Here is a 25,095-nt window from a genome sequence, read left to right as displayed (position 1 = left end):
GGGCAGTGCGACCCAGCTGCTATCATGCCATGGACGGGTACCAGTCCATGGACCAGTGGTTGGGGACCTCTGGACTAGATGACCCTGGAGGTCCCTTCCAACTCTATGATTCTGTTGTTGTTCAGTCGCACAGTCGAGTCCGACTCTTTGCGACCCCATGGACAAAGTCACGCCAGGCCCTCCTGTCTTCCACCATCCTCTGATTCTGTAAATCGTCGATGGCACTTCACTCACACGCGGATAATGACACATCCATTATTTTCTCCTTCTCCGTTTCACTTTTGTTTTGATTGGGCATAGAAGAAAAAGAAGAACAGGGAAATTAAGCTGGGCGGGGGATTGCCATTATTGACTGTGCACTGCGAGTTTCACCTCTGGGCAAACCGCTTCTATTTATATCCTAATTTGAGCTGATGCAATAACGGGGGTCAGAAAGGTTAAATATGACCGTCGTTGGTTCCTCTCCAGTTAAATGTTGCATCTATAATTCCTTCTGACTGTCCGGCAGCTTTTCTGCATGGCTTTCGCCCGTAGGTTCTGAACACAGCACAGAATTTGTATCCTGCTTCTGTTTTCGGAGGCTATGTATAGATTTCCACAAATATGCAAGTGAATGTATTATAAGTCCCAGGCATAGGGAGGCTATAAATAGAATTTTTTTTTCCTTAAAGGATAGGAATTCTGTCTTGCTGCAATCGGCTACCCTGTGAGCGTTTGCGGTGGCGGGGGTAGGGGGAAATCTACATTTGAAAACGATGGCTTCATTCTGTTGTAGTGTTAAATACTGATTGTACAGGATCTAGTGACCAAACGCTGTCTTGTCTGGAGCTTCTCTGTAGCGCTTGGGGGAAGTCGGTCTACCTGCCTTTCTTGTGCATTTTCCTTTTCAGGATTTATTAACCTGACTCAGTTGGATGGCAAAAGCACTGTAGCACCTCTGCATAAGAAGGTTCACGAACAGTCTTTGAGCCAATCCTTTGGGAAAGCCCTAGCTAAGGATGCTAAAGTCTTAACTGAACCTTGGCATGTCCTCTTAAACTGGGATGGTTAGATGTTCAAGGATTTGCCCTTTGATTTTACTGGACTTACCTTTGTTTCGAAGATCTTGAACAGATGTTAAAAAGGCAATCACCACAGCTAAATATTTAAAGGTAAAGGTAGTCCCCTGTGCAAGCACCAGTCGTTTCTGACTCTGGGGTGTCACCGCATCACGACGTTTTCACAGCAGACTTTTTACGGGGTGGTTTGGCACTGCCTTCCCCGGTCATCTACACTTTCCCCCCAGCAAGCTGGGTTCTTATTTTACCGACCTTGGAAGGATGGAAGGCTGAGTCAACCTTGAGCCGGCTATCTGAACCAGCTTCCGCCGGGATCAAACTCAGGTCGTGAGCAGAGCTTGGACTGCAATCGTGCAGTCCTAAGGACTAAGGAAGACAGACTTGGCTCAGTAGATCTGCTGTGCAATTGAGAGAGCCTGGAAGAACAAGCTCTGCCTTTCCCCTTCCTCTCCAAGGGAGGAGCCTCAGCCAATTGAGAAAAATAGAGGTTTTACTCTGTAGCTTCTGTGCAATTGAACAAGCCTGGCAAAGCAAGCTGTGATGCAGAAGGAAGCAAGAGAGAGGGAGAGGGAAGCAGATGACAGCCAATTGCTCAGGGGCCTGATAGGAGCTCCCTGGCAAAGCAAGCTGGTACGCAGAAGGAAGCAAGAGAGAGGGAGAAGGAAGCAGATGACAGCCAGTTGCTCAGGAGCCTGATAGGAGCTCCCTGGCAAAGCAAGCTGGTATGCAGAAGGAAGCAAGAGAGAGGGAGAAGGAAGCAGATGACAGCCAGTTGCTCAGGGACCTGATAGGAGCCCCTTGGGGGCCTGATTCAGCCCCCGGGCTGCATGTTTGACCCCCCTGTTCTAAGGACTCAAGCTGAGCAGATCCGTATTTATAAACTTGCTCAGAATAAAGTATGCCTGCGAATCAGCCTTCCGGTATGGCTGAGAGAAAAGAATTCAACTGAGTGAGCATAAATGTTTTTCTATAATGAGGGATCTTAACTAACCATTGACACATTTTCTAAACTGGGATGATTAGAAGTTCGAGGATTTGGTACTGTAGAGAGCTGCGGCGCGGCCTTATTTGGAATATTGTATGCAGTTCCAGTCATCACATCCTAAAAGGTGTATCACAGAGCTGGAAAACATTTAGCAAGTGATTACTAAGGGGGGGTGGGGGAACCTGATGGATCTTTGTCAAATCGTGCTTGGGGTGGAAAGAGTGGACAGAGAGAACTTCTTTTGTTTGTCTCCCAAAATACTAGATGATTAAAGGGCTAGGATGCCCTGGAGAATCTGGGACTTCTCAGTATAGAAAATGGTTGGCTAAGGAGGGGGTGGGAATGTGATAGAAGTTTCTAAAGTTATGCAAGAAGTTTGCAAAATTATGCAAGGAGCAGTAGAAGGAGAGAGTAGATAGAGCAGGGGTGTCAGACATGCAGCCCAGGGGCCAAATCAGGCCCCCGGGCAACTGGCTGCAATCTGCTTCCTTCTCCTTCTCTCTTGCTTCCTTCTACATCACAGTATGCTTCGACAGGCTCTCTCAATCGCACAGCAGAGCTACTGAGCCAAGCTCCTCTTCCTTCTGTTGCTGAGGATCCTTCCACTCCTGGGAGCTTCCTTTGCCCAGTTCCCTGGGCCACACGGGAGAGATATAAAGAAAGCACCATTAAGACCAACAAGTGCTAATGTTTTAAGTTTAAAACAAAACCTTTGTTTTTGCGCCCTTTATAAAGTTTCTAACTCTGGTATTACATTTTATGATGCACATGGCTCAGCCTGACAAAGTCTTATTTATGTCCGATCCGGCCCTCATAACAAATGATAAAGAGCTTTTTTCTGCCCCTCGCATAATGCTGACTTCAGAGACATCCGGTGAAGCCGATGGGCAAGAGGTTCAGGATGAACGCGAGGAAATAACTCCTTTATACAGAGAGTGATTAATTTATTTTAATTTTTATTTATTTTATTTACCTTTAATTTATATCCCACCCATTCCAGAAGCGGACTCAGGGCAGGCGAACAGTCATAATAAAACCGACAATCTCAATTACAGGTATAAAACAATAAAAACACAAGCAGTTAACAATTTAAGACAAGAGGTTAGGTGCTATACAGAATCTTAAAGCATAGGCGGGATAGATTATATTAGGTCTTCTGTTTATCTGTTGGTGGTCCTTCTGGTGGAATTGCTCGGCAGCATAGAAGCAGCGGCCTTCTCCCGCTAGTTACTATAGGCCTGTTGAAAACAGTTGGTTTTACAAGCCCTGTGGAATTGGGAGAGATCCAGCAGGGCTCTTATGGCCTCAGGGGGAGCATTCCACAGCACTGGTGAACATAAGAACATAAGAGAAGCCATGTTGGATCAGGCCAATGGCCTATCCAGTCCAACACTTTGTGTCACACAGTGGCCAGAAAAAACAAAACCCAAGTGCCATCAGGAGGTTCACATTTGGGGCTAGAAGCCCTTCCACTTTGCCCCCCCCCCCCCAAACACCAAGAATACAGAGCATCACTGCCCCAGACAGTTCCAACAATACGCTGTGGCTAATAGCCACTGATGGACCTCTGCTCCATATTTTTATCCAATCCCCTCTTGAAGCTGGCTATGCGTGTAGCTGCCACCATCTCGGCAGTGAATTCCACATGTTAATTACCCTTTAGGTGAAGAAGGACTTTCTTTGGTCTGTTCTAACCAGACTGCTCAGCCATTTTATCGAATGCCCACAAGTTCTTGTATTGTGAGAAAGGGAGAAAAGTGCTTCTTTCTCTACTTTCTCCATCCCATGCATAATCTTGTAAACCTCTATCATGTCATCCCGCAGTCGACGTTTCTCCAGTCTAAAGAGTCCCAAGCGTTTTAACCTTTCTTCATAGGGAAAGTGTTCCAAACCTTTAATCATTCTAGTTGCCCTTTTTCTGGACTTGCTGCCACTGAGAAGGCCCTGGCCCATGTAGAGCTTAGCCTGGCCTCTCTTAGTCCAGGGATGGACAACAGATTTTGAGTTCCCGAACGCAGTGCTCTCTGGGGAACTTATGGGGAAAGGCAGTCACATAGATAGACAGGTCCTCGGCCATATAGGGCTTTAAAGGTCAATATCAGCACTTTGAAACGGACTCAGTACACAATTAAAATGTTGGATTTGCTGCCTGAGGATGTAGTGATGGCCACAGGCGTAGAAAGTATGAAAAGAGAATTAAGATTAATGGAGAAATCATGGTAGATAACTCACTGAAGGTGTCCACTCAGTGTGTGACTGCAATGCGGGTGGATTATTAGTGCTACGCAGGGGGTTATTAGGTAGGGGGGACTGAAAACAAAGCCAGTATCGTAATGCCTCCGTATAAATCGATGGTGCGACCTCATTTGGAATACTGTGTGCAATTCTGGTTACCACACCTCAAAAAAAGATATAGCACTGGAAGGCATGTGCTATAATATCAGGGGTGCATGGCCCAATATGCAAAGGAGTCCCCGCTACAAAAAAAAAGCACTGGGGTACAGCACGCTGTTACCCTAACCACTGAGGCATCTCTCAGAGAAGTCGTCTTCTACACCGCTGTCAGTTTTCTAGAGCAAACGGAGGTGAGCCGATATGGGAGGGACCGTGGCTCAGTGGGAGAGCATCTGCTTGGTAAGCAGAAGGTCCCAGGTTCAATCCCTGGCATCTCCAACTAAAAAAGGGTCCAGGCAAATAGGCGTGGGGTAGGGAACAGTGTCTCTCCAGATTTTTTTTTTGCCTACAACTCCCATCAGCCCCAGCCGGCATGGCCAATGACTGGGGCTGATGGGAGTTGTAGGCAAAAAACATCTAGAGAGCCAATGAACATATGAAGCTGCCTTCTACTGAATCAGACCTTTGGTCCATCAAAATGAGTATTGTCTTCTCAGACTGGCAGCGGCTCTCCAGGGTCTCAAGCGGAGGTTTTTCACACCTATTTGCCTGGACCCTTTTTCGGAGATGCCAGGGATTGAACCTGGGACCTTCTGCTTCCCAAGCAGATGCTCTACCACTGAGCCACCTTCCCTTCCCTACCCCTGCGCCTAGGCAGTCAAAATTCCAGAGGGGCCCTTGCAAATGATCTCGGAGTCAAAGCGCCCACCCCGCCACCTGCAGCCCCTGCAGCAACCTTTAGGCACCTTCTCAAAAGCCCCCTTGACAATGCTTTTGGGGGGAGAGGCAGAGAGAGGCAAACGTGGCGATGATGCCAGCAGCAGCCGCACCAGGCAAGTCGAGCAAAGGGCAGTTCTGTTATCTGGCTGCGTGTGCAGGTGGGAGGGCTGCAAGCAGGGGAAAAACCAGAGTGGGGAGCTGGCCCGGGGCCCCTAAAGATGTGGGGGACCGTAGGCCGGTGCCTACGTGGCCTAATTGTTAATCCAACCCTGGGCCTTTGCAACATTGGCTTGGAGTACTGTGGGGGCCGTAAAGCTTGGCTTGCTCTGCTGCTGTTTTGGTCTTCCCTGTCTGCTTCAGCCTGTTTACCTTGTTGGTTGAATGAACTTTTCGAAACAGCAGTGGCGTGACTTCTAGGCAATAACCAGCAAGCGCCTATTGGCAACTCTGCTCACAGCAAGGTCAAACTGCACCCAGGGGCCCATGACTTCCGCCTTCCCCGGAGCGAGAGCCTGCCCTCAGCGGTTCTTCTGCTGCCAAGGATTCGAATGCCTGTATCCTTTTGCTAGAGAAAAGAGCAGGAGCCCCGTGGTGCAGAGCGGTAGAGCAGCAGTGCCGCAGTCCTAAGCTCTGCTCACAACCTGAGTTCGATCCCGGCGGAAGCTGGGTTCAGGTAGCCGGCTCGAGGTTGACTCAGCCTTCCATCCTTCCGAGGCCAGTAAAAGGAGCCCCCAGCTTGCTGGGTGGGGGGGAAGCGTAGATGACTGGGGAAGGCAATAGCAAACCACCCCGTAAAAAAGTCCGCCGTGAAAACGTCGTGATGCGACATCACCCCAGAGTCGGAAACAACTGGTGCTTGCACAGGGGACTCCCTTTTTAAAAATCCTTTGCTAAAGAAAAGAGCAAGAGTCCAGTTGCACCTTAAAGCCTAACAAAGGCGCCGCTGGAATCAAAGGTAACGCAGGAATCAAACTTCGTTCACATTCCTGAGTCTGCGCCTAGTTCTTCCACCCCCAAATCCAGTCGCTCAGAACAAGAATATCAAGAGCACGGTTGCCTAAGAGATTCAGCCTGATGCACGTTGGCATTTGGGGCGTGTCCCTGAACCTATAAATCGCTGGAGGCTGGGGCGGGTGACTTGGCGACTTATGCAACTTAATTCACTTTCTTAAGCACCTTGGAAAGTAGGCTGCTGCAGGGTCAAATGGCCAGTCTCCTATGTCTGCCTCTGCTAAAGCAACTTTGGACAAGCAATAGCAAAACTGGGCTCCTGTGTTAAAACAACGATGCACAGCTATCCAGAACACAAGGAAATAGACTCCTCAATCAAGTAGATGTCTTATATCACACTAGAGAGCCAGTTTGGTGTAGTGGTGAAGTGCACGGACTCTTATCTGGGAGAACTGGGTTTGATTCCCCCACTCCTCCACTTGCACCTGCTGGAATGGCCTTGGGTTAGCCATAGCTCTCGCAGAGTTGTCCTTGAAAGGGCAGCTTCTGTCAGAGCTCTCCCAGCCCCACCCACCTCACAGGGTTTGATTCCCCGCTCCTCCACTTAAAGCTGCTGGAATGGCCTTGGGTCAGCCATAGCTCTTGTAGGAATTGTCCTTGAAAAGACAGCTGCTGTGAGAGCCCTCTCAGCCCCACCCACCTCTCAGGGTGCCTGTTGTGGGAGGAGAAGATATAGGAGATTGTAAGGTGCTCTGAGTCTAGTAATATTCATATGTTATATGCAGCAGTTAATACAAAACTACTTGAGTTTTGAGTACTACTTGTACTGATAGCCCTGTAAGCTCTTGGAGGATTGACTGCATCGGGGGTGTTGCGGCCTAATATGCAAAGGAGTTCCTGCTACAAAAAAAGGTCTGGCCATTCCCATTTCTAGGGAGAGAAGAAGAAGAGAACTTTGCTCCCTTCTTTCTGCATTCATGATTGCATTAATCTCACTCACGTCCTTCTTCGGTACCTTTGCTCCTCTCCAAACCCTTTTGGAGACAGGCATTTCCGGGCTCACAGCTTTGCATAAGTTTGTTTCCCGGGTCTTAAACGCCTCTCACTTACCTGTACATGTAAAGCAGGGAAGAGAAGAATCTCTCTTCCGTAATCCCACCCTCGTTTGTTTTGTAAGGTGTTAAACGGATCACTCCTTAGTCAACCTTTCATTTTTTTCTACGTGGGGAAATCCCAAACACTTTAGCATTTCCTGGAGGGGAAGGAAGGCACATTGGCCTTTTTATCCTTTGGTGCCCACTTCCGGTCCTACCGGATCCAGTTGGAGGTGGAGCCGCCAGATCTGTACCCAGGTTTCCCGTTGGAATATTTGAGGCAGCTCCATGAATCTGAGGTGTACCCAGGAGTGGAATTCTACAGGAGCTCCTTTGCATATTAGACCACATCCCCTGATGCAGCCAATCCTCCAAGAGCTTACAAAAAAGAGCCTCGTAAGCTCTTGGAGGATTGGCTGCATCAGGGAGGTATGGCCTAATATGCAAAGGAGCTCCTGCTAGAATTCCACCCCTGGGTGTACCTCAGGTCGACTCGCCAGCTCTGGGTTGGAAAGTTCCTCAGGATGTGGAGTGGAACATGGGGAGGGCAGAGTTTGAGCGAAGGGACCTCAGCACAGTACAAGGCCACAGACCAGGATTCCTCTCCCCATTTTGAATCTGTGGGCACCTTTGGATTTCTGACCCAAGGTGGTGGATGAGGCTACAAAATGGCGACCACAGGAGGCGGAGCCAGCCAACCACAGAATGTTGGGGACTGAGGTGAAGAATAATATCAGGGGTCATTTCGTAGACAAAGAGATGCCGGAGATCATTAGCACAACTTATTTGCATAGCTTATTTTCATATTCCACACACCCTTGACATAACAGGAAGTTGTACTAAATTGTATCAGCTCGGCATCTACCTTAAAATGCTTCTCAAATTTTAATTGTCATCGTAAAACCTTCCTCCCACCATCCTTTTTAAATTATTTTCTCCTATGTGGCCACAGTGGCATGAGGAAGGTTTCCACCTGTCTGCCTTATATGTTTTGGTTATTTTCCCATTTTTTTGTAGGGAAAAATATTAGAAAGTTTGTCAAATCTAAAGAGTTCCGCAAAATTCTCACAGGGGGTTTGAACCGTGGAGCCCAGAAACAAGTATTTGGTGAGGGGCAGAGTGGTAAAACGCTGCAGTTGGAACCCTCTGCTCACGACCTGAATTCAATCCCAGTGGAAGCTGGTTCAGGTAGCCGGCTCAAGGTTAACTCAGCCTTCCATCCTTCCGAGGTCGGTCAAATGTGGACCCAGCTTGCTGGGGGGAAAGTGTAGATGACTGGGGAAGGCAATGGCAAACCACCCCGTAAAACGTTGGCCGTGAAAACGTTGTGAAAGCAATGTCACCCCAGAGTTGGAAATGACTGGTGCTTGCATAGGCTGAGTCAATCTTTACCTCCCTTTAAGGTAAAGGCACCCGAGGAGGTGCGGGCCCTGCGGAACCTTGATCAGTTCCGCAGGGCCTGCAAGACTGTCCTTTTTAAACTTGCACACGTGAAGAAGAAGAAGAAGATGATATTGGATTTATATCCCGCCCTCCACTCCGAAGAGTCTCAGAGCGGCTCACAATCTCCTTTACCTTCCTCCCCCACAACAAACACCCTGTGAGGTGGGTGGGGCTGGAGAGGGCTCTCCCAGCAGCTGCCCTTTCAAGGACAACTTCTGCCAGAGCTATGGCTGACGTGGACTGCTAGGAAGATCGGTTACTAAGATCCGCCAATGCGGTTGGAAGATCTATACCGCCGAATAACTGTATTTATTAGACTGGTTTTAATGTTATTAAGTTTATTGTTAATGTTTTATATTGTTAAATTTATATTGTTAAATTTAAAGGTTTTTATCCATTATTGTATGTTTTCATAAAATGTTGTTAGCCGCCCTGAGCCTGCCGAGGCGGGGAGGGCGGGATAGAAATAAAATTTATTATTATTATTTATTATTATTATTATGACAATTGTAATTTAAGCAGCATTTTATGGTCAGTGCAGAGCTTATATAATTTAGTCCATCTTGGCGCAGAGTGGTAAGCTGCCGTATTGCAGTGCAAGCTCTGCTCACGACCTGAGTTCGATCCCAGCGGAAGCTGGTTCAGGTAGCCGGTTCAGGTTGACTCAGCCTTCCATCCTTCCGAGGTCGGTAAAAGGAGCACCCAGCTTGCTGGGTGGGGGGAAAGTGTAGATGACCAGGGAAGGCAATGGCAAACCACCCCGTAAAAAAGTCTGCCGTGAAAACGTTGTGAAAGCAACATCACCCCAGAGTTGAAAGCGACTGTTGCTTGCACAGGGGACTACCTTGACTTTTTTTATGGAAAAGAAAGAGCACAATAAAATTTAGAGGTTCCGGAGCTCTTCTCCTCTGTGCTCCTGCCCAAAATGGTTGTCATTATTATGGTTGTCATTATTATGGATTAGATCCTGGTTGTCATTATTATGGATTAGATCCTTGATTTTTTTTTTCTATTGCCATTTGTTGTTATTTTCAAAACCTGTAATTCGAAATGTTGACTGAGAGACTTAATTTATTGCTTTCGGTGAGGTGGCGGGAAGCCATGGTCTTAAAATGTCACCGCTCTGTAGGCCTCATTAATTTTTCCCTGCTGAGCAAAGAGGTCCTGTCTCCCTTGCTGACTCACATTCTGCTGTGTGGTAATCCGGATGATGTGACCTAATTTTAGGGAGGTTTCAGTGAGCAAGAGAGCCTTCCTTTGTGGCTGGAAGACAGATCGGATGGCCTTTGGTTTTCTCGCTGTTGTGTGAAGGAACGCTTCTGCCTCTTTTCATTATTGACTTTCAGATTTTCTAGCTTGAAGGAATGTGTTTGCTCCCTATAGAAATCTTGCTTGCTGAAGAGGATTCTGGGAAATATGAAATCGCCTCAGACCATTGGTCTGGGGAGAGGCTGTGGCTCAGTGGTAGAGCATTTGCTTGGCTTGCCTCAGCTGAAAGCCTGGCGAAAGAGCTCTGTTTTACAGGCCTGCAGAATTTAAGCAGATCCCACAGGGCCCAGATGTCCAGGGGGAGCTCATTCTACCAGATGGGGGCCAGAGCCAAAAAGGCCCTGGCCCTCATTGAGGGCCAGGTATCATCAAAAAATGTTGAGTCGCTGATTGTAAAGAGCTATGGAGCTCATACATATTATAGGACATTGAGAGCCAGTTTGGTGTAGTGGACTCTTTTCTGGGAGAGCTGGGTTTGATTCCCCACTCCTCCACTTGCACCTGCTGGAATGGGCTTGGGTCAGCCATAGCTTTCGTAGGAGTTGTCCTTGAAAGGGCAGCTTTTGAGAGAGCTCTCTCAGCCTCACCCACCTCACAGGGTGTCTGTTGTGGAGGAAGAAGATAAAGGAGATTGTAAACTGCTCTGATAGCACTCTCCATCACTAAATTTAGAACATGCAAATCCTGCTGATCCAGAGAGAGCCAGTTTGGTGTAGTGGTTAAGTGTGCGGACTCTTATTCCCCACTCCTCCACTTGCAGCTGCTGGGATGGCCTTGGGATAGTTTTCGTAGGAGATGTCCTTGAAAGGGCAGCTGCTTGTAAGAGCTCTTTTAGCCCCACCTACCTCACAGGGTGTCTGTTGGGGGGGGGGGGAGGTAAAGGAGATTGTGACGGCCCTGAGGCTCTGAGTATAGGTTGGGATATAAATCCAATATCATCTTCTTCTGTCTTGAATTGTCTCTTATTATTTCCCTCTCTTTCCGCCCCGTCCTAGGTTTATCCTCATCGGCGGTAGTTAAAAGAAAAGCACAATGGAATTCTACGAGTCTACCTATTTCATCGTCCTTGTCCCCTCCGTGGTGATCGCCGTCATCTTCCTCTTCTTCTGGCTCTTCATGAAGGAGACGCTGTACGACGAAGCCGTGGCGAAACAGAAGAGGGAGCAGAGGTTCCCGCCCACCAAGACCGACAAGAAGAAAGCTGAGAAGAAGAAGAGCAAGAAGAAGGAGGCCCAGAACGGGAGCCTTCACGAATCCGACTCGGAGAGCGCCTCCCGGGACTTCAAGCTCTCGGACGCTCTGGGGGCGGATGAAGAGCATCTCGTGCCTCCCCCCGTGGGGGCGACGGAGGCCCCCAGCGGCCTTCGGGAGCGCAAGAAGAAGGAGAAGAAGCACAAAGGCAGTCCGGAGGAACACGCCTCGAGGGAAGTGGAGGGATCCAAACCTGCGGGGAAGAAAGCAGAGCCGGTCCCCGTTACTAAGCAGCCCACCCCGCCTTCGGACACCGCTGGGTCGAAGAAGAAGTCTGGGCAGAAGAAGCAGAAGAACGGAATAGGTATTGGCCTGTAGCAATCTGAGTTTTGGGGGGGAGGGAGACACTTAGAGTTGGGGGATGTACTGCGTCGGTGTTTTTGGCATGTTATACAAATTGCTTAGAGGCCTCAGATTCAGCAGGAACTCACAGGAGCACAGCTCCTGAGGGTTCCCCCTCCTCCCCCCCACCTACCTTGTCTATTGAATAGTAGGTGCAGCTGCATAACAATCCCTGGATTAGGAGAGCGGGCAGCCAGCCAGCCACCAGGGGCTTTGCCACGCCCCCAGCAGCCCTCAGTAACCCCTGGAGAAGCCTGCACCACCCTTTCTCCACTTCTTATGTGATTTTGAGCAGCGGATCGCTCCTGGATTTTTGACTGTGGAGAGCAGTGCCGGCCCAGGGACGCACGGTGCCCCAGGCAGGCTCCCTACTCAGCACCCTGCCGTGCTCTGCCACACGCCACCCCACCCCCCCGGAAGCTTGCTGTGACGAGGCTGGGCCCTATCGGCTTCGAGGCAGCCGTGCCTTTTTTGAAGCCAGCGTGGGAGGAGGGTTCTCCTCCCTCCTTTCCGGAACCAATGAGGAGCAAAGCGTCCTCCAGTGCTGGCTTCCAAAACCGTGCGGCTGCCTTGAAGCCGGTAGGGCCCAGCCTTGTTGTTGTGTGGTGACAGCAGCGGCAGTGGGAGGGGGGAGAGGCAAACAAGGCAGTTGTCTTGGGCACCAGGAGAGGGGGAGTCCAATTCGGCTTCCCCCCTCTCAGCACCTTAGGCAACCACCTTGTTTGCTTAGTGCAGGGGTGGCCAACGGTAGCTCTCCGGATGTTTTTTTTGCCTACAGCTCCCATCAGCCCCAGCCATTGGCCATGCTGGCTGGGGCTGATGGGAGTTGTAGGCAAAAAAACATCTGGAGAGCTACTGTTGGCCACCCCTGGCTTAGTGGGCGATCTGGCCCTGGTGGGAAGGGGAATCAGGAGAGTCCCAGGAGAGCTAGGCTGGGACTCTCCTTTCATGCTTTTGGTTTGGCTTAGTACTTCTGAAAGTGGAGGTTCTTCTCAGCCACAATGACTAGTAGGCATTGATAGACATATCCTCCATGAATGTATCCTCCAATAAAATGAATTTTAATAGGGATAAATGTAAAGTTTTGCATTTAGGTAGGAAAAATACAATGCATGGTTATAGGATGGGGGAGACTTGTCTTAGCAGTAGTATGTGCGAAAAGGATCTAGTGGTCTTAGTGGATCATACGCTGAACATGAGTCAACAGTGTGATGCGGTGGCTAAAAAGGCAAATGCAATTTTGGGCTGTATCAACAGAAGTATAGTGTCCAGATCACGTGAAGTGACGGTATCGCTTTACTCTGCTCTGGTAAGAGCTCACCTGGAGTATTGTGTTCAGTTTTGGGCACCATATTTTAAGAAGGATAGAGACAAGCTGGAACGGGTCCAGAGGAGGGCGATGAAGATGGTGAGGGGTCTGGAGACCAAGTCCTATGAAGAAAGGTTGAAGGAGCTGGGCATGTTTAGCCTAGAAAGCAGGCGGCTGAAAGGTGATATGATCTTCTTCGTGGTCTCTGTGCATCACACTTGTGGGAGTAGGCGCCAGCGCCGACCTCGATCGGTAAACTTCAAAGCTGTGGATTTCCGTGCCCCCGACCCAGTGCGCATGCCCAGAAGCCCCACCGCGCATGCTCACTGGGACGGGCGCGGACATCCCGCCAGTTCTCTTCTGACCGCCGCGCTGATCGGTTGATCTATCTGCCACGGTCGGTGAACTTTTTCTCTATCCATTCGGATTTGCTAGCTTAGTTGTATATAGTTAGTTAGTTTAGTTTTAGATAGTGTAGATAGCTTAGTTTTCGTCTTGTTTGGGAGAGCGGGGTTTTTCCCTTTTTTTTGTTTTCCCGCCCTTCGGGGTAGGGGCCCCCTCTCCCCTTCTACGTTCTTCCCGCCTTTCCTTCCTCGCATGGAAAGAAAGTGGGGATTTTTCCGCCGCTGCTCCAAGTGTGGGAACAAAATTGCCCCACCTGACGGACACTCTTTGTGCTTACTGTGCCTGGGGGAACGACACAGGCCCGATTCCTGCTCGCACTGTGCCAAGTTTTCCAAACAGACGCGGAGGAATAGAGCGGCTAGACTTGCGGCGGCCCTGATGGAGCGAGCACTGTCTCCCCGAACCGAGCAGGCCGAGTCCGCGGCTGGTCAGGCGGACCAGTCTACATCGACTCCGGTCGATACCGGGCGGCCCATCGATACCGACCGACCCCGAAAGCGTTCGGGCTCGGTAGCCGCCTCGGAGTCCTCGGTGCCGATCAAAAGGCCCAAGGAGGACAAAGGGATGCCCGTCGAGAAAAAGAAACACAAGAAGTCGGAGAAGTCAAAGCGTGCAGCGACGACTCACTCCGCACCGGCATCCCCGGCCGATCCGACAGCACCAATCGTCCCGCCACTGAAACTCTTCGCCTCGCCCGTCCGACAATCGACTTCGCAGCTGGCATCGATGTCGACTCAACTCGTCATCTCCGATTCCGATTCGGAGATTGAGTCGGCCCAACGCGTCGGTACCGGAAGTAGCCCTATCGAAAAATCGACTTCTCAGTCCCGAAGCCCACACCGTCGGGACCGATCTTCCAGCAGCCACTCCCCTCGCTGCCGAGAGGAGGACCGCTCGCCACGATATCAGGCAGCCCAGATCCCCTGGGACCAGAGGCAGTGGCAATACCTGTACGGGGCGTACCCGGTGCAGCCTCCCTTCCCATGGCTTCAGCAACGCCAGAAGGACTGGGATCAAGCCTCTGAGACCTCCTACCGATCCCGGACGTCCCACAGGACGCAGCGAAATGCACCGTCGGCGTCGGTCTCGAAGCCTCCCGAGCGGGACCCACCGGTCCAGAAGGACCCCAAGCAGCGCTCCCCATCGATGAAGGAATCTACCCCGGTCGCTCCAGAGCCTCCTACCCGGCACCGATCCGAACTCTATGATTCCCCTGATGCTTCTTCCAGGTCTCTGGATGACTCATCGCCCGAAAGAGAGACCTCCAGCGGTGAACCCTCACCTCCTGTAAAGACGTCCGAGGAGCAGCCAATCTCACCTTCCGAGGACCTCAAATCCTACGGTGATCTCATCAAGAGAATGGCTCAAACCCTCTCTCTCACCACTGTGCAGCCTCAGCCCACGGTGACGGACACGGTTTTTGACATAGTGCAACAGGATACCTCCACAGCTATTGCTTTACCGCTTACAACCGTCATGCTACAGACAGCCAAGGCCTCCTGGGACAAGCCTGCCTCCACGCCTGTCTCCTCTCGCAGGCTGGATCACATGTATAGGATACAGGAAGCATCAGCAGAATTTCTCTACGTGCACCCTAAGCCCAATTCGGTGGTCGTGTCGTCGTCTTCCAAGGCAAAAAAGACACACTCCACCCCACCAGATAAAGAGGGCAGGAAACTAGACGCCATGGGGAGAAGACTCTATTCAGCCGGTTCCCTAGGCGTTAAGATCGCCAACTACGCAGCCTGTTATGGCCGCTACCAATACGCCCTCTGGGACCAAGTCTCCACCATCTTGGGTTCCCTCCCCGAACAGAGCCGCAATGCTCTAAGGCGGTTGCAGAAAGAGGGTATGACCCTGGCAAAACAGCAGCTAAATTCTGCCAGGCATTCAGGGGACACTTGTGCGAAGGCCCTTACATCGGCTATCTCCCTGCGCAGGCACGCATGGCTGAGATCCACAGCGCTTCAACCCGACACACAAGCGTATGTCGAGGATCTCCCCTTTGACGGGGCGGGTTTGTTCAGCTCGACGACGGACTCGGTCCTCCAGGAGCTGGATAAAAGTATCAAGACATCCAGGAACCTAGGGGTGTCCGGGCCGCGCCCTCCATCTAAGCGTCAGTGGCCCAAAACCTGGCAGAAGAAGCCGTACTCCAAGTCGCCTGAGAGGCAGTGGCGCTCGAAATCGGCTCCCTTCACTCGACCCTCCTACCAGTCAAAGCCCAAGTACTCCCCATCTTCCGCCCAGACGGCTCGCCAGAAGGGTGCGAAGCAGGGCAAGCAGGGCCTTTGACTTCCCCCCTGGGACGCTTGGCCCATCGGACTTGGACTCCATCCGCCTTGCCAAATTCTTCCCTGCTTGGTCCCGTATCACCTCGGACCGGTGGGTTTTGTATATAATCAGGATGGGCTACTGTATAGAGTTCTCCCACCCCCCGTGTACCCCGAGATTCGTCTCCACAGCACCATCTCCAACCCTCTGCGAGGAGGTCCAGTCACTCCTTCAGAAACACGCCATCCAGAAGGTTCCTGCGGACCAGGAAGGTCAGGGCTTCTACTCCCGCTATTTTGCAGTCCCCAAACGGGATGGAGGCCTTCGGCCGATTATGGACCTGAGAGCACTGAATGTATTCGTGAGGTGCGACAAGTTCAGGATGACTTCGCTGCAGTACATCCTTCCTCTTCTGAGCAGAGGAGACTGGATGGCGATCCTCGATCTGAAAGACGCATACTTCCACATCTCCATCCACCCCCGCCATCGGAAGTATCTGCGCTTCACGGTCGGAGACGAACACTTCCAGTATCGAGCCCTACCATTCGGCCTTTGTACAGCCCCAAGGGTATTCACCAAGACCATGGTGGTCATTGCTGCCCACCTGAGGTTACGGGGTGTGACACTCTTCCCGTACATCGACGATTGGCTCCTGGTCGCGGAGTCGAGGGAGCTCTTGCTGCGGCACATAACAATCACCTTGGCCTTGGTGGACGAATTGGGACTCCAAATAAATTTAAAAAAGTCTCGTCTGACGCCTTCTCAGAAGGTACAATTCATTGGGGCGATCCTGGATACTCGAGCCTGCAAAGCGTTTCTCCCTCCAGACAGAGCGGACGCTATAGTGCAACTGGTGTTTTCTCTCCAACTGAATCCGACCGCCCCTGCACGGACGTTGCAACGACTTCTGGGACTGATGGCAGCGACAACGTCTGTCCTATCGTTCGCGAAGCTCCGGATGAGGCCGCTGCAACTCTGGTTCCTGCGGAGTTTCAAGTGCAATGTGGAGCACCCCTCCAAGTTGCTGACGGTTCCTGCGGAAATCCTGTCATCCCTCTCCTGGTGGGGGCTGAAAAGTCGCCTGATGGAAGGGGCTCCCTTTCACAGGCCGGAACCGACCCTCACGCTCACCACGGACGCTTCCCTATGGGGTTGGGGGGCCCACATGGGAGGCATGTGCGTGGGGGACCGTTGGCCGAGCCACCACTCCAGCCAGCATATAAACTTTCTCGAGTTGCTGGCCATCTTTCATGCCCTTCGCTCCTTCCAACCGCTTCTGGGGGGCAGGTCGGTGGCGGTGATGACCGACAACACCACAGCAGTGGCGTACATCAATCGTCAGGGGGGCACGGTGTCTCAGAGACTCTGCAAGTTGGCCCTCCTGGTCTGGGAGTTGTGCATCTCTCAAGGGGTGTTCCTCCGAGCAGCTCATCTCCCCGGGGACCGGAACGTACAAGCGGACTTCCTGAGTCGGGGCGGAGCTCTCCTGCACGAGTGGGAGCTCAACTGGGAGTTTCTGCAACCGGTTTTCCGCCGTTGGGGAGCCCCGGAATTGGACGTTTTCGCTACAAGGCAAAACACAAAATGCGACCTGTTCTGCTGCAGGGGAGGAGTAGACCCCCTAGCGTTGGGGGACGGACTCCTGGTGCCGTGGAGGTACCACTCAGTATACCTGTTCCCCCCCATACCGCTACTCACCAAGGTGGTGCAGAAGCTCCTGAGGGAACGTCCACGGGGAATCTTGGTGACGCCATGGTGGCCTCGACAGCCCTGGTTCCCACTGGTCCTCCGCTTGTCGGGAGGAACTTACCACCGATTCCCTCAGGTGGGGAACCTCCTGCTCTCTCACCAAGGACAAGTCCTGCACCACGACATCCCGAACCTGCGACTCACGGCTTGGCGTCTGGATCCAGATTTTCAGACAGAACCCAGTTTGTCATCCTGAATTGCAGAAAGTCATCTACCAGAAGGTCATACGCGGCCAAATGGGCCAGATTTGCCAAGTTTGCTACAGATCGTTCTGTGGTGCCGGAAAGAGCGGACTTATCGTTAATTCTGGACTTCTTAGTTACGCTGTTAGACGGGGGCCTGGCGCCCTCCTCGGTACGGGTCTACTTGGCTGCCATCTCTGCAGAACATCTTCCGATTGATGGCCACTCGCCCTTTACACATCCAGACACTAAGCGTTTTCTCAAGGGCATGGCGAGGCTGTACCCGGCAGTGAGGGCCCCTACGCCAGCATGGGACCTCCCCCTAGTTCTCAAGGCGTTGACGGCCAAACCATTCGAGCCGATGGCTAAGTGTCCTTCCCACCTCCTGGCATGGAAGACGGCCTTCCTTGTGGCAATCACCTCGGCAAGGCGGGTCGGGGAATTGGCCGCACTCAGGTGCGACTCTCCCTACTTGGTGTTTTCGGCTGAGGGGGTCACCCTGCGCCCAGACATCACTTTCCTGCCTAAGGTGGTGTCGCCGTTTCACCTCAATTCTGAGATCCATTTACCTGTCTATTTTCCCTCTCCGGCTAATGACTCTGAGCGGTTGCTGCATGCTCTAGACGTCAAGAGGGCGCTCTCTTTCTACCTGCATCGCACCGCACCCTCCAGGAAGGACGCCAGATTGTTTGTGTCCTACGCTGCGTCCTCCTTGGGGCAGCGTATTTCGTCACAGCGATTGTCCAAGTGGATCACGGGAGCTATTCGCTTGTGCTATCTTCTTCAGAAGCAACCGCTGCCGGGACCGCTCCGTGCCCATTCGACAAGGGCTGTTGCGACGTCGGAGGCGTTTATGAAGGGAGTTCCCCTACAGGACATCTGTGGGGCAGCCACATGGTCCTCGGCACACACCTTCATGACGCACTATGCCCTGGACCTGCGGCGCAGACAAGCCTCCTCGGTGGGCCGCGCAGTGTTGCAGTCCGTTTCCTTGTGATGGACCGGCGTACCCTCCACCAGGTAGGCCTGAGCTTGCTAATCTCCCACAAGTGTGATGCACAGAGACCACGAAGAAGATAAACAGGTTTCCTACCTGTAACTGATGATCTTCGAGTGGTCATCTGTGCAGTCACACTACCCGCCCGCCTTCCCCGCTGCAGCCGGTCCCTCCATGGGGCTAACGCGGCGGTCAGAAGGAACTGGCGGGATGTCCGCGCCCGTCCCAGTGAGCATGCGCGGTGGGGCTTCTGGGCATGCGCACTGGGTCGGGGGCGCGGAAATCCACAGCTTTGAAGTTTACCGATCGAGGTCGGCGCTGGCGCCTACTCCCACAAGTGTGACTGCACAGATGACCACTCGAAGATCATCAGTTACAGGTAGGAAACCTGTTTATCACCATCTTCAAGTACTTGAAGGGCTGTCATATAGATGCTGGAGATGGTGTGGAATTGTTTTCTGTGGCTCCAGAAGGTAGGACCAGAACCAATGGGTTGAAATTAAATCAAAAGAGTTTCCGGCTCAACATTAGGAAGAACGTCCTGACCATTAGAGCAATTCCTCAGTGGAACAGGCTTCCTTGGGAGGTGGTGGGCTCTCCTTCCTTGGAGGTTTTTAAACAGAGGCTAGATGGCCATCTGACAGCAATGAAGATCCTGTGAATATAGGGGGAGGTATTTGTGAGTTTGAGCGGTTCCTCAGTGGAACAGGCTTCCTCGGGAGGTGGTGGGCTCTCCTTCCTTGGAGGTTTTTAAACAGAGGCTAAAGGGCCCTCTGACAGCAATGAAGATCCTGTGAATTTAGAGGGAGGTGTTTGTGAGTTTCCTGCATTGTGCAGGAGGTTGGACTAGATGACCCTGGAAGTCCCTTCCAACTCTATGATTCTATCTAATCCCCTTTTAAAGCGTTCTATGCCTGTGGCTGTCACTACATCCTCTGGCAGCAAGTTCCACATTTTTATCCCTTGCTGTATATCGCTTCCGTCTATCATGAATTTGTTTCCCCTGAGTTTCATAGATGCCCTCAAGTTCTAGTATTTTGGAAGAGGGAGAAGAATTTCTCTCCAGCACATGCAAAATTATACAAACCTCTATCATGTTCCCCCCCCCTTTTTTTAAAGCGAAACAGTGTGACTTCTTGTTTGATTTCTTTTTAATTTTCTGCATGTAGGAAAGAGACTGCGATTCTAGGTAACTAGACAAGCTGATGCACATAAGAACATCAGAGAAGCCATGCTGGATCAGGCCAATGGCCCATCCAGTCCAACACTCTGTGTCACAGTGGCCAAAAAACCTAAGCACCATCAGGAGGTCCATCAGTGGGGCCAGGACACTAGTAGTCCTCACACTGTTGCCCCAAGCACCAAGAATATAGAGCATCACTTGCCCCAGAAAGAGAGTTCCAACAATATGCTGTGGCTAATAGACACTGATGGACCTCTGCTCCGTATGTTTATCCAATCCCCTCTTGAAGCTGGCTATGCTTGTAGCCGCCACCACCTCCTGTGGCAGTGAATTCCATGCGTTAATCACCCTTTGGGTGAAGAAGGACTTCCTTTTATCCGTTCTAAATCAACTCTCAGCAATTTTATGGAGTGCTCACAAGTTTTTGTATTATAAGAAAGGGAGAAGAGGACTTCTTTCTCTGCTTTCTCCATCCCATGCATAATATTGTCAACCTCGATCACGTCACCCCTCAGTCGACGTTTCTCCAAGCTAAAGAGCCCCAAGCATTTTAACCTTTCTTCATAGGGAAAGTGTTCCAACCCTTTAATCCTTCTAGTTGCCCTTTTTTGCACTGTTTCCAATTCTATTTCTGGACTTTTCCCAATGCAACTTTTCTTTCCTTGCAGATGACCAGGATGCGAAGAGTGATTCATTACAGTCCCCATCCAAAAAGCAAGACTCTCTCTTGATACATCATGAGATCAAACCAGAAAGCACATCAGGGAAGAAGAAAGTTTCGACCAAGAAACAAAAGACAGAAAATGGTATGGTGCAAGGGTGTCAAACTCATTTGTTAGGAGGGCCGAATGTGACATAAATGAGACCTTGTTGGGACGGGCCATGTCGGGTTGGGCTGTATATGTACCTATTTAAGATTAGGTAGCAGAGATAAAAATTTTGTGAAGAACACAGACAAACACAAATATATATTTTTAAAAACATGCTTAACACGTTAACACTCACTGGTCTTAAAGGTGCTTTCTTTGTATTTCTCTCATGGGATCCAGAGAACTGGGCAAAGGAAGCTCTGGCTCTTTCCTCCCTTCCCCAGAGGATGGGGGGTGGGTGGAGGAGCTACAGCCAATAGAAGGAAAAGATGCTTGGCTCGGTAGCTCTGCTGTGCAATTGAGAGAGCCTGGCAAAGCAAGCTGTTCCTCCCCCCTTCCTCTCCAAGAGAGGAGCCTCAGCAAATTGAGAAAATAGAGGCTTTGCTCTGTAGCTCCTGTGCGATTGAGCAAGCCTTGCAAAGCAAGCTGTGATGCAGAAGGAAGCAAGATACAGGGAGAAGGAAGCAGATGACAGCTTCGGGGGCCTGATAGGAGCCCTCCGGGGGCCTGATTCAGCCCCTGAATTGCATGTTTGACACCCCTGTTATAGTGTTTCATTTTTTTTTGTGGGAGGAGGTCCCGCTTAAAATTTTTCCTTCAAAGAGGGTTCCAGTTCCGGAAGCAAAGTGTTTGAAAGTAGTAGAGAGTATCCTCCAATTTATATAAAAACGGCGTTCAGTCATAGAGAAGCCACTCAGGACAAAAGGCAATTGAAGCTAAAGAACAGCTTTGATCAGAGCGTATAGTTTGGGATCAGCCACTGCTGTAAGCACTTCCCAGCCTGGACGGGTTGGAATACTGTCAGGTGGTGAAGTTAACATGCTCTTCCGGCAGCTACTGACAGAAACCCCCAGATAGTTCCAGTACAGTCTTGTCAAAATGCTTGCTGTGTCTTTGAGCGTGATCAGGGGAGACTGAGGCAGGATTGGTATGTGAGAGAGAAAAGTGGGTGTTTCTCTTGAGAGGGGCCGTGGCTCAGTGGTAGAGCATCTTCTTGGCATGCAGAAGGTCGTAGGTTCAGTTCCCGGCATCTCCAGTGGAAAGGATCAAGTAGTAGGCGATGTGAAAGACCTCTCCCTGAGGCTCTAGAGAGCCACTGCCAGTCTGAGTAGACAAGAAGAAGAATAGGGAGGGACGGTGGCTCAGTGGTAGAGCATCTGTTTGGGAAGCAGAAGGTCCCAGGTTTAATCCCTGGCATCTCCAAAAAGGGTCCAGGCAAGTAGGCGTGAAAATCCTCAGCTTGAGACCCTGGAGAGCAGGGGAGGGATGGTGGCTCAGTGGCAGAGCATCTGATTGGTAAGCAGAAGGTCCCAGGCTCAATCCCTGGCATCTCCAAAAAGGGTCCAGGCAAGTAGGCGTGAAAATCCTCAGCTTGAGACCCTGGAGAGCCGCTGCCGGTCTGAGAAGACAATATTGACTTTGATGGACCGAGGGTCTGATTCAGTATAAGGCAGCTTCATATGTTCATATGTTCAATAAGATATTGGATTTATATCCCGTCCTCCACTCTGAATCTCAGAGTCTCACAATCTCCTTCACCTTCCTCCCCACAACAGACACCTTGTGGGGTAGGTGGGGCTGAGAGAGCTCTCCCAGCAGCTGCTCTTTCAAGGACAACCTCTGCCAGAGCTATGGCTGACCCAAGACCATTCCAGCAGCTGCAAGTGGAGGAGTGGGGAATCAAACCCAGTTCTCCCAGATAAGAGTCCGCACACTTCACCACGACACCAAACTGGCTCTCGATACTGAACTTGATGGACTGTCTGATTCAGTGTAAGGCCGCTTCCTGCTTTCATTCCTGAACTAGTCATCGTTGAGTTGTTTACTGAGCTGTGGTTCTGCAAAGATCCATTGACTAGTTCTCTGACACTTGGGCGGCATCTAGATGGGACGGCCGTCTTTTTTCAGGGCCTCTTCTACAAAACCAACAAAGTTAGGGTCTGCAAACCCCAGGTGGGGGCAGGGGATCCCCTGGTTTGGAGGCCCTCCCCCGCTTCAGGGTCATCAGAAGGGGGAGGGAGGGAAATGTCTGCTGGGCACTCCGTTACTCCTTATGGAGACCGATTCCCATAGGGCAGGGGTGGCCAAACGTGCTTAAAGTAAGAGCCACATTGAATAGATTTGATATGTTCAAGAGCCACAAGACATGAACGTCAGACGTTTGAGAGTCACAAGACATGAACATCATGTTTGAGAGCAGGAAGGAAGGAAGGAAGGAAGGAAGGAAGGAAGGAAGGAAGGAAGGAAGGAAGGAAGGAAAATAGATGGGGAGGGAGGGAGAGGTGGAAAGAAAGCAACTTTAATTTTGAATACCTTTTTGTGGCTGACTTGCCTTGGAGAAGTGATTTAAAGAGGCAAGCCAGCCAGCAGGGTGGTGGGGGCTCCAAGAGCCTCACAATATGTGTGAAAGAGCCACAGTTTGGGCACCCCTGCCATAGGGTATAATGGAGAATTGAGCTGCTGATACCTGGGGCTCTGGGGGGCCTCTGTCTTTTGAGACACAGCCACCAAATTTACAGCATAGCGTCCAGTGCCTCTCCTCAAAACACCCTCCAAGTTTCAAAAAGATAATAATAATAATAATAATAAATTTATTTTTATATCCCGCCCTCCCCCGCCAAAAAGATTGGACCAGGGGGCCAGATTCTCTGAGCCCCTATCCTTCATTTTTTCCAATGGAAGGAAGGCATTTTAAAAGTGTGCAGTCGCTTTAAATGTGATGGCCAGAACTCCCTTTGGAGTTCAATTATGCTTGTCACAACCTTGCTCCTGGCTCCACCCCCAATGTCTCCTGGCTCCACCCCCAGTGTCTCCTGGCTCCACCCCCAGTGTCTCCTGGCTCCACCCCCAGTGTCTCCTGGCTCCACCCCCAATGTCTCCTGGCTCCACCCCCAATGTCTCCTGGCTCCACCCCCAGTGTCTCCTGGCTCCACCCCCAGGGTCCCCAGATATTTCTTGAATTGAACTTAGCAACCCTAAACAAAGTGGAGCGGAGAAGTTCTTCTACCTTACTGTTTTTAAGTTGCATATGTATGGGGATCTTTGTTGGTGCAGGAAGCATCCAGACATGCTGGAACTCCCCGTCTCCCCTAACTGCGGCCACTCTGCAGCTTGAAAGGCAAGGGGAAACATAACTAAGGGCTGCATGTAGCCACTATAGGCCTGTCTTGCTTGGGGGCGAGAAACGTGGCGAACCGTTTGGGGTGGTTCTAGCACCACCTGCTGGCGTGATTCACACAGGGAATTCACTGCCGCAGGAGGTGGTGGCGGCTACAAGCATAGGCAGCTTCAAGAGGGGATTGGATCAACATAGGGAGCAGAGGTCCATCAGCGGCTATTTTTATTTTTTTTATTTTTTTTTATTTCGCATTTATATCCCGCCCTCCCCGCCAAGGCAGGCTCAGGGCGGCTAACAACATTGGATATCAACAATAGAACAATAAAACCATAAAACAATAAAAACCAATTACAATAATCAGTTAAAATTAAAGAATTTGCAATTTTAAAACAACAGTTTCGGTGCTAGTTCCGTACTGTGATGTTCAACACTATATAGCATACTTGTGTTCCGAGTTCGTTACAAGGTGCTGGTTATTACCTTTAAAGCCCTATATGACCGAGGACCTGTCTACCTTAGGGACCGCCTCTCTATATATATTCCCCAGAGAGCACTAAGATCTAGCTCCCAAAATCTTTTAAAAATCCCTGGACCAAGGGAGGTCAAACTGAAAATAACTCGGGAGCAGGCCTTCTCAGTAATGGCCCCTCATTGGTGGAACCAATTACCAGCGGAGGTTCGAGCCCTGCGGGACTATAATCAGTTCCGCAGGGCCTGTAAAACTAGCCTTTTTCAAATGGCCTATAAGATTGAATCCTGAAATGACACCTAGCCATCTGATATACATCCAATATGTCCGCATTGTAGCACCTGAACTGTAATGGTTTTAACAAATTATTTATTAATTATTTATTCAATGTATTTTAATGTATTTTACCGTATAATGTATTAAATGTAATCATGGTACTTCCATGTCTGTGAGCCGCCCTGAGCCTGCTTCGGCGGGGAGGGCGGGATACAAATAAAAATTATTATTATTATTATTACTTTGGTTGAAGGCCATTCGAAATAATGTTGTTTTGCAAGCCTTGCGGAATTGGGCTAGATCCCACAAGGCTCTAACATCATCTGGGAGCTGGTTCCACCAGTGGGGGTGGCCACAATGGAGAAGGCTCGTTCCCTGGTAGCCTTCAATGTCGCCTCCCTCGGCCCGGGGATTTCTAACAGGTTTTGTGATCCAGATCTAAGTACCCTCTGGGGAATAATATATGGGGAGAGACGGGTCCCTAAGGTAGACAGGTATTGGCCACAGCGTGTTGATGGAACTCTCTGTCTGGGGCAAGTGATGCTTAGTAAGAGATTCAGAGGAGTTAGCTGTGTTCAGGGCTTTTTTTTTGTAGAAGGAACTCCTTTGCATATCAGGCCAAACACACACGATGTAGCCAATCCTCCAAGAGCTTACAGTAGGCCCTGTAAGAAGAGCTCTGTAAGCTCTTGGGGGATTGGCTACATCAGGGGTGTGTGGCCTGATAGGCAAAGGAGTTCCTGCCACAAAAAAAGCG

General features: G+C 50.6%; 1 protein-coding gene across 1 annotated transcript in view; it reads left to right on the top strand.

Moving 5' to 3' along the window:
• The window catches only part of KTN1 (kinectin 1), a 194,224-nt gene that overhangs the window by 46,790 nt on the left and 122,339 nt on the right, over positions 1–25,095 (top strand). The window contains exons 2-3 of the mRNA XM_060263166.1: positions 10,910–11,469; positions 20,275–20,412. Coding sequence (XP_060119149.1) covers positions 10,947–11,469; positions 20,275–20,412 — 661 coding nt within the window. The 5' untranslated portion in view covers positions 10,910–10,946. The remainder of the gene's footprint in view (positions 1–10,909; positions 11,470–20,274; positions 20,413–25,095) is intronic.

This window comes from Heteronotia binoei, chromosome 21 (assembly GCF_032191835.1).
Source record: "Heteronotia binoei isolate CCM8104 ecotype False Entrance Well chromosome 21, APGP_CSIRO_Hbin_v1, whole genome shotgun sequence".
NCBI lineage: Eukaryota > Metazoa > Chordata > Lepidosauria > Squamata > Gekkonidae > Heteronotia > Heteronotia binoei.
Note: the sequence above shows the minus strand (reverse complement) of the source record. Positions and strands in the feature narration are given on the sequence as shown.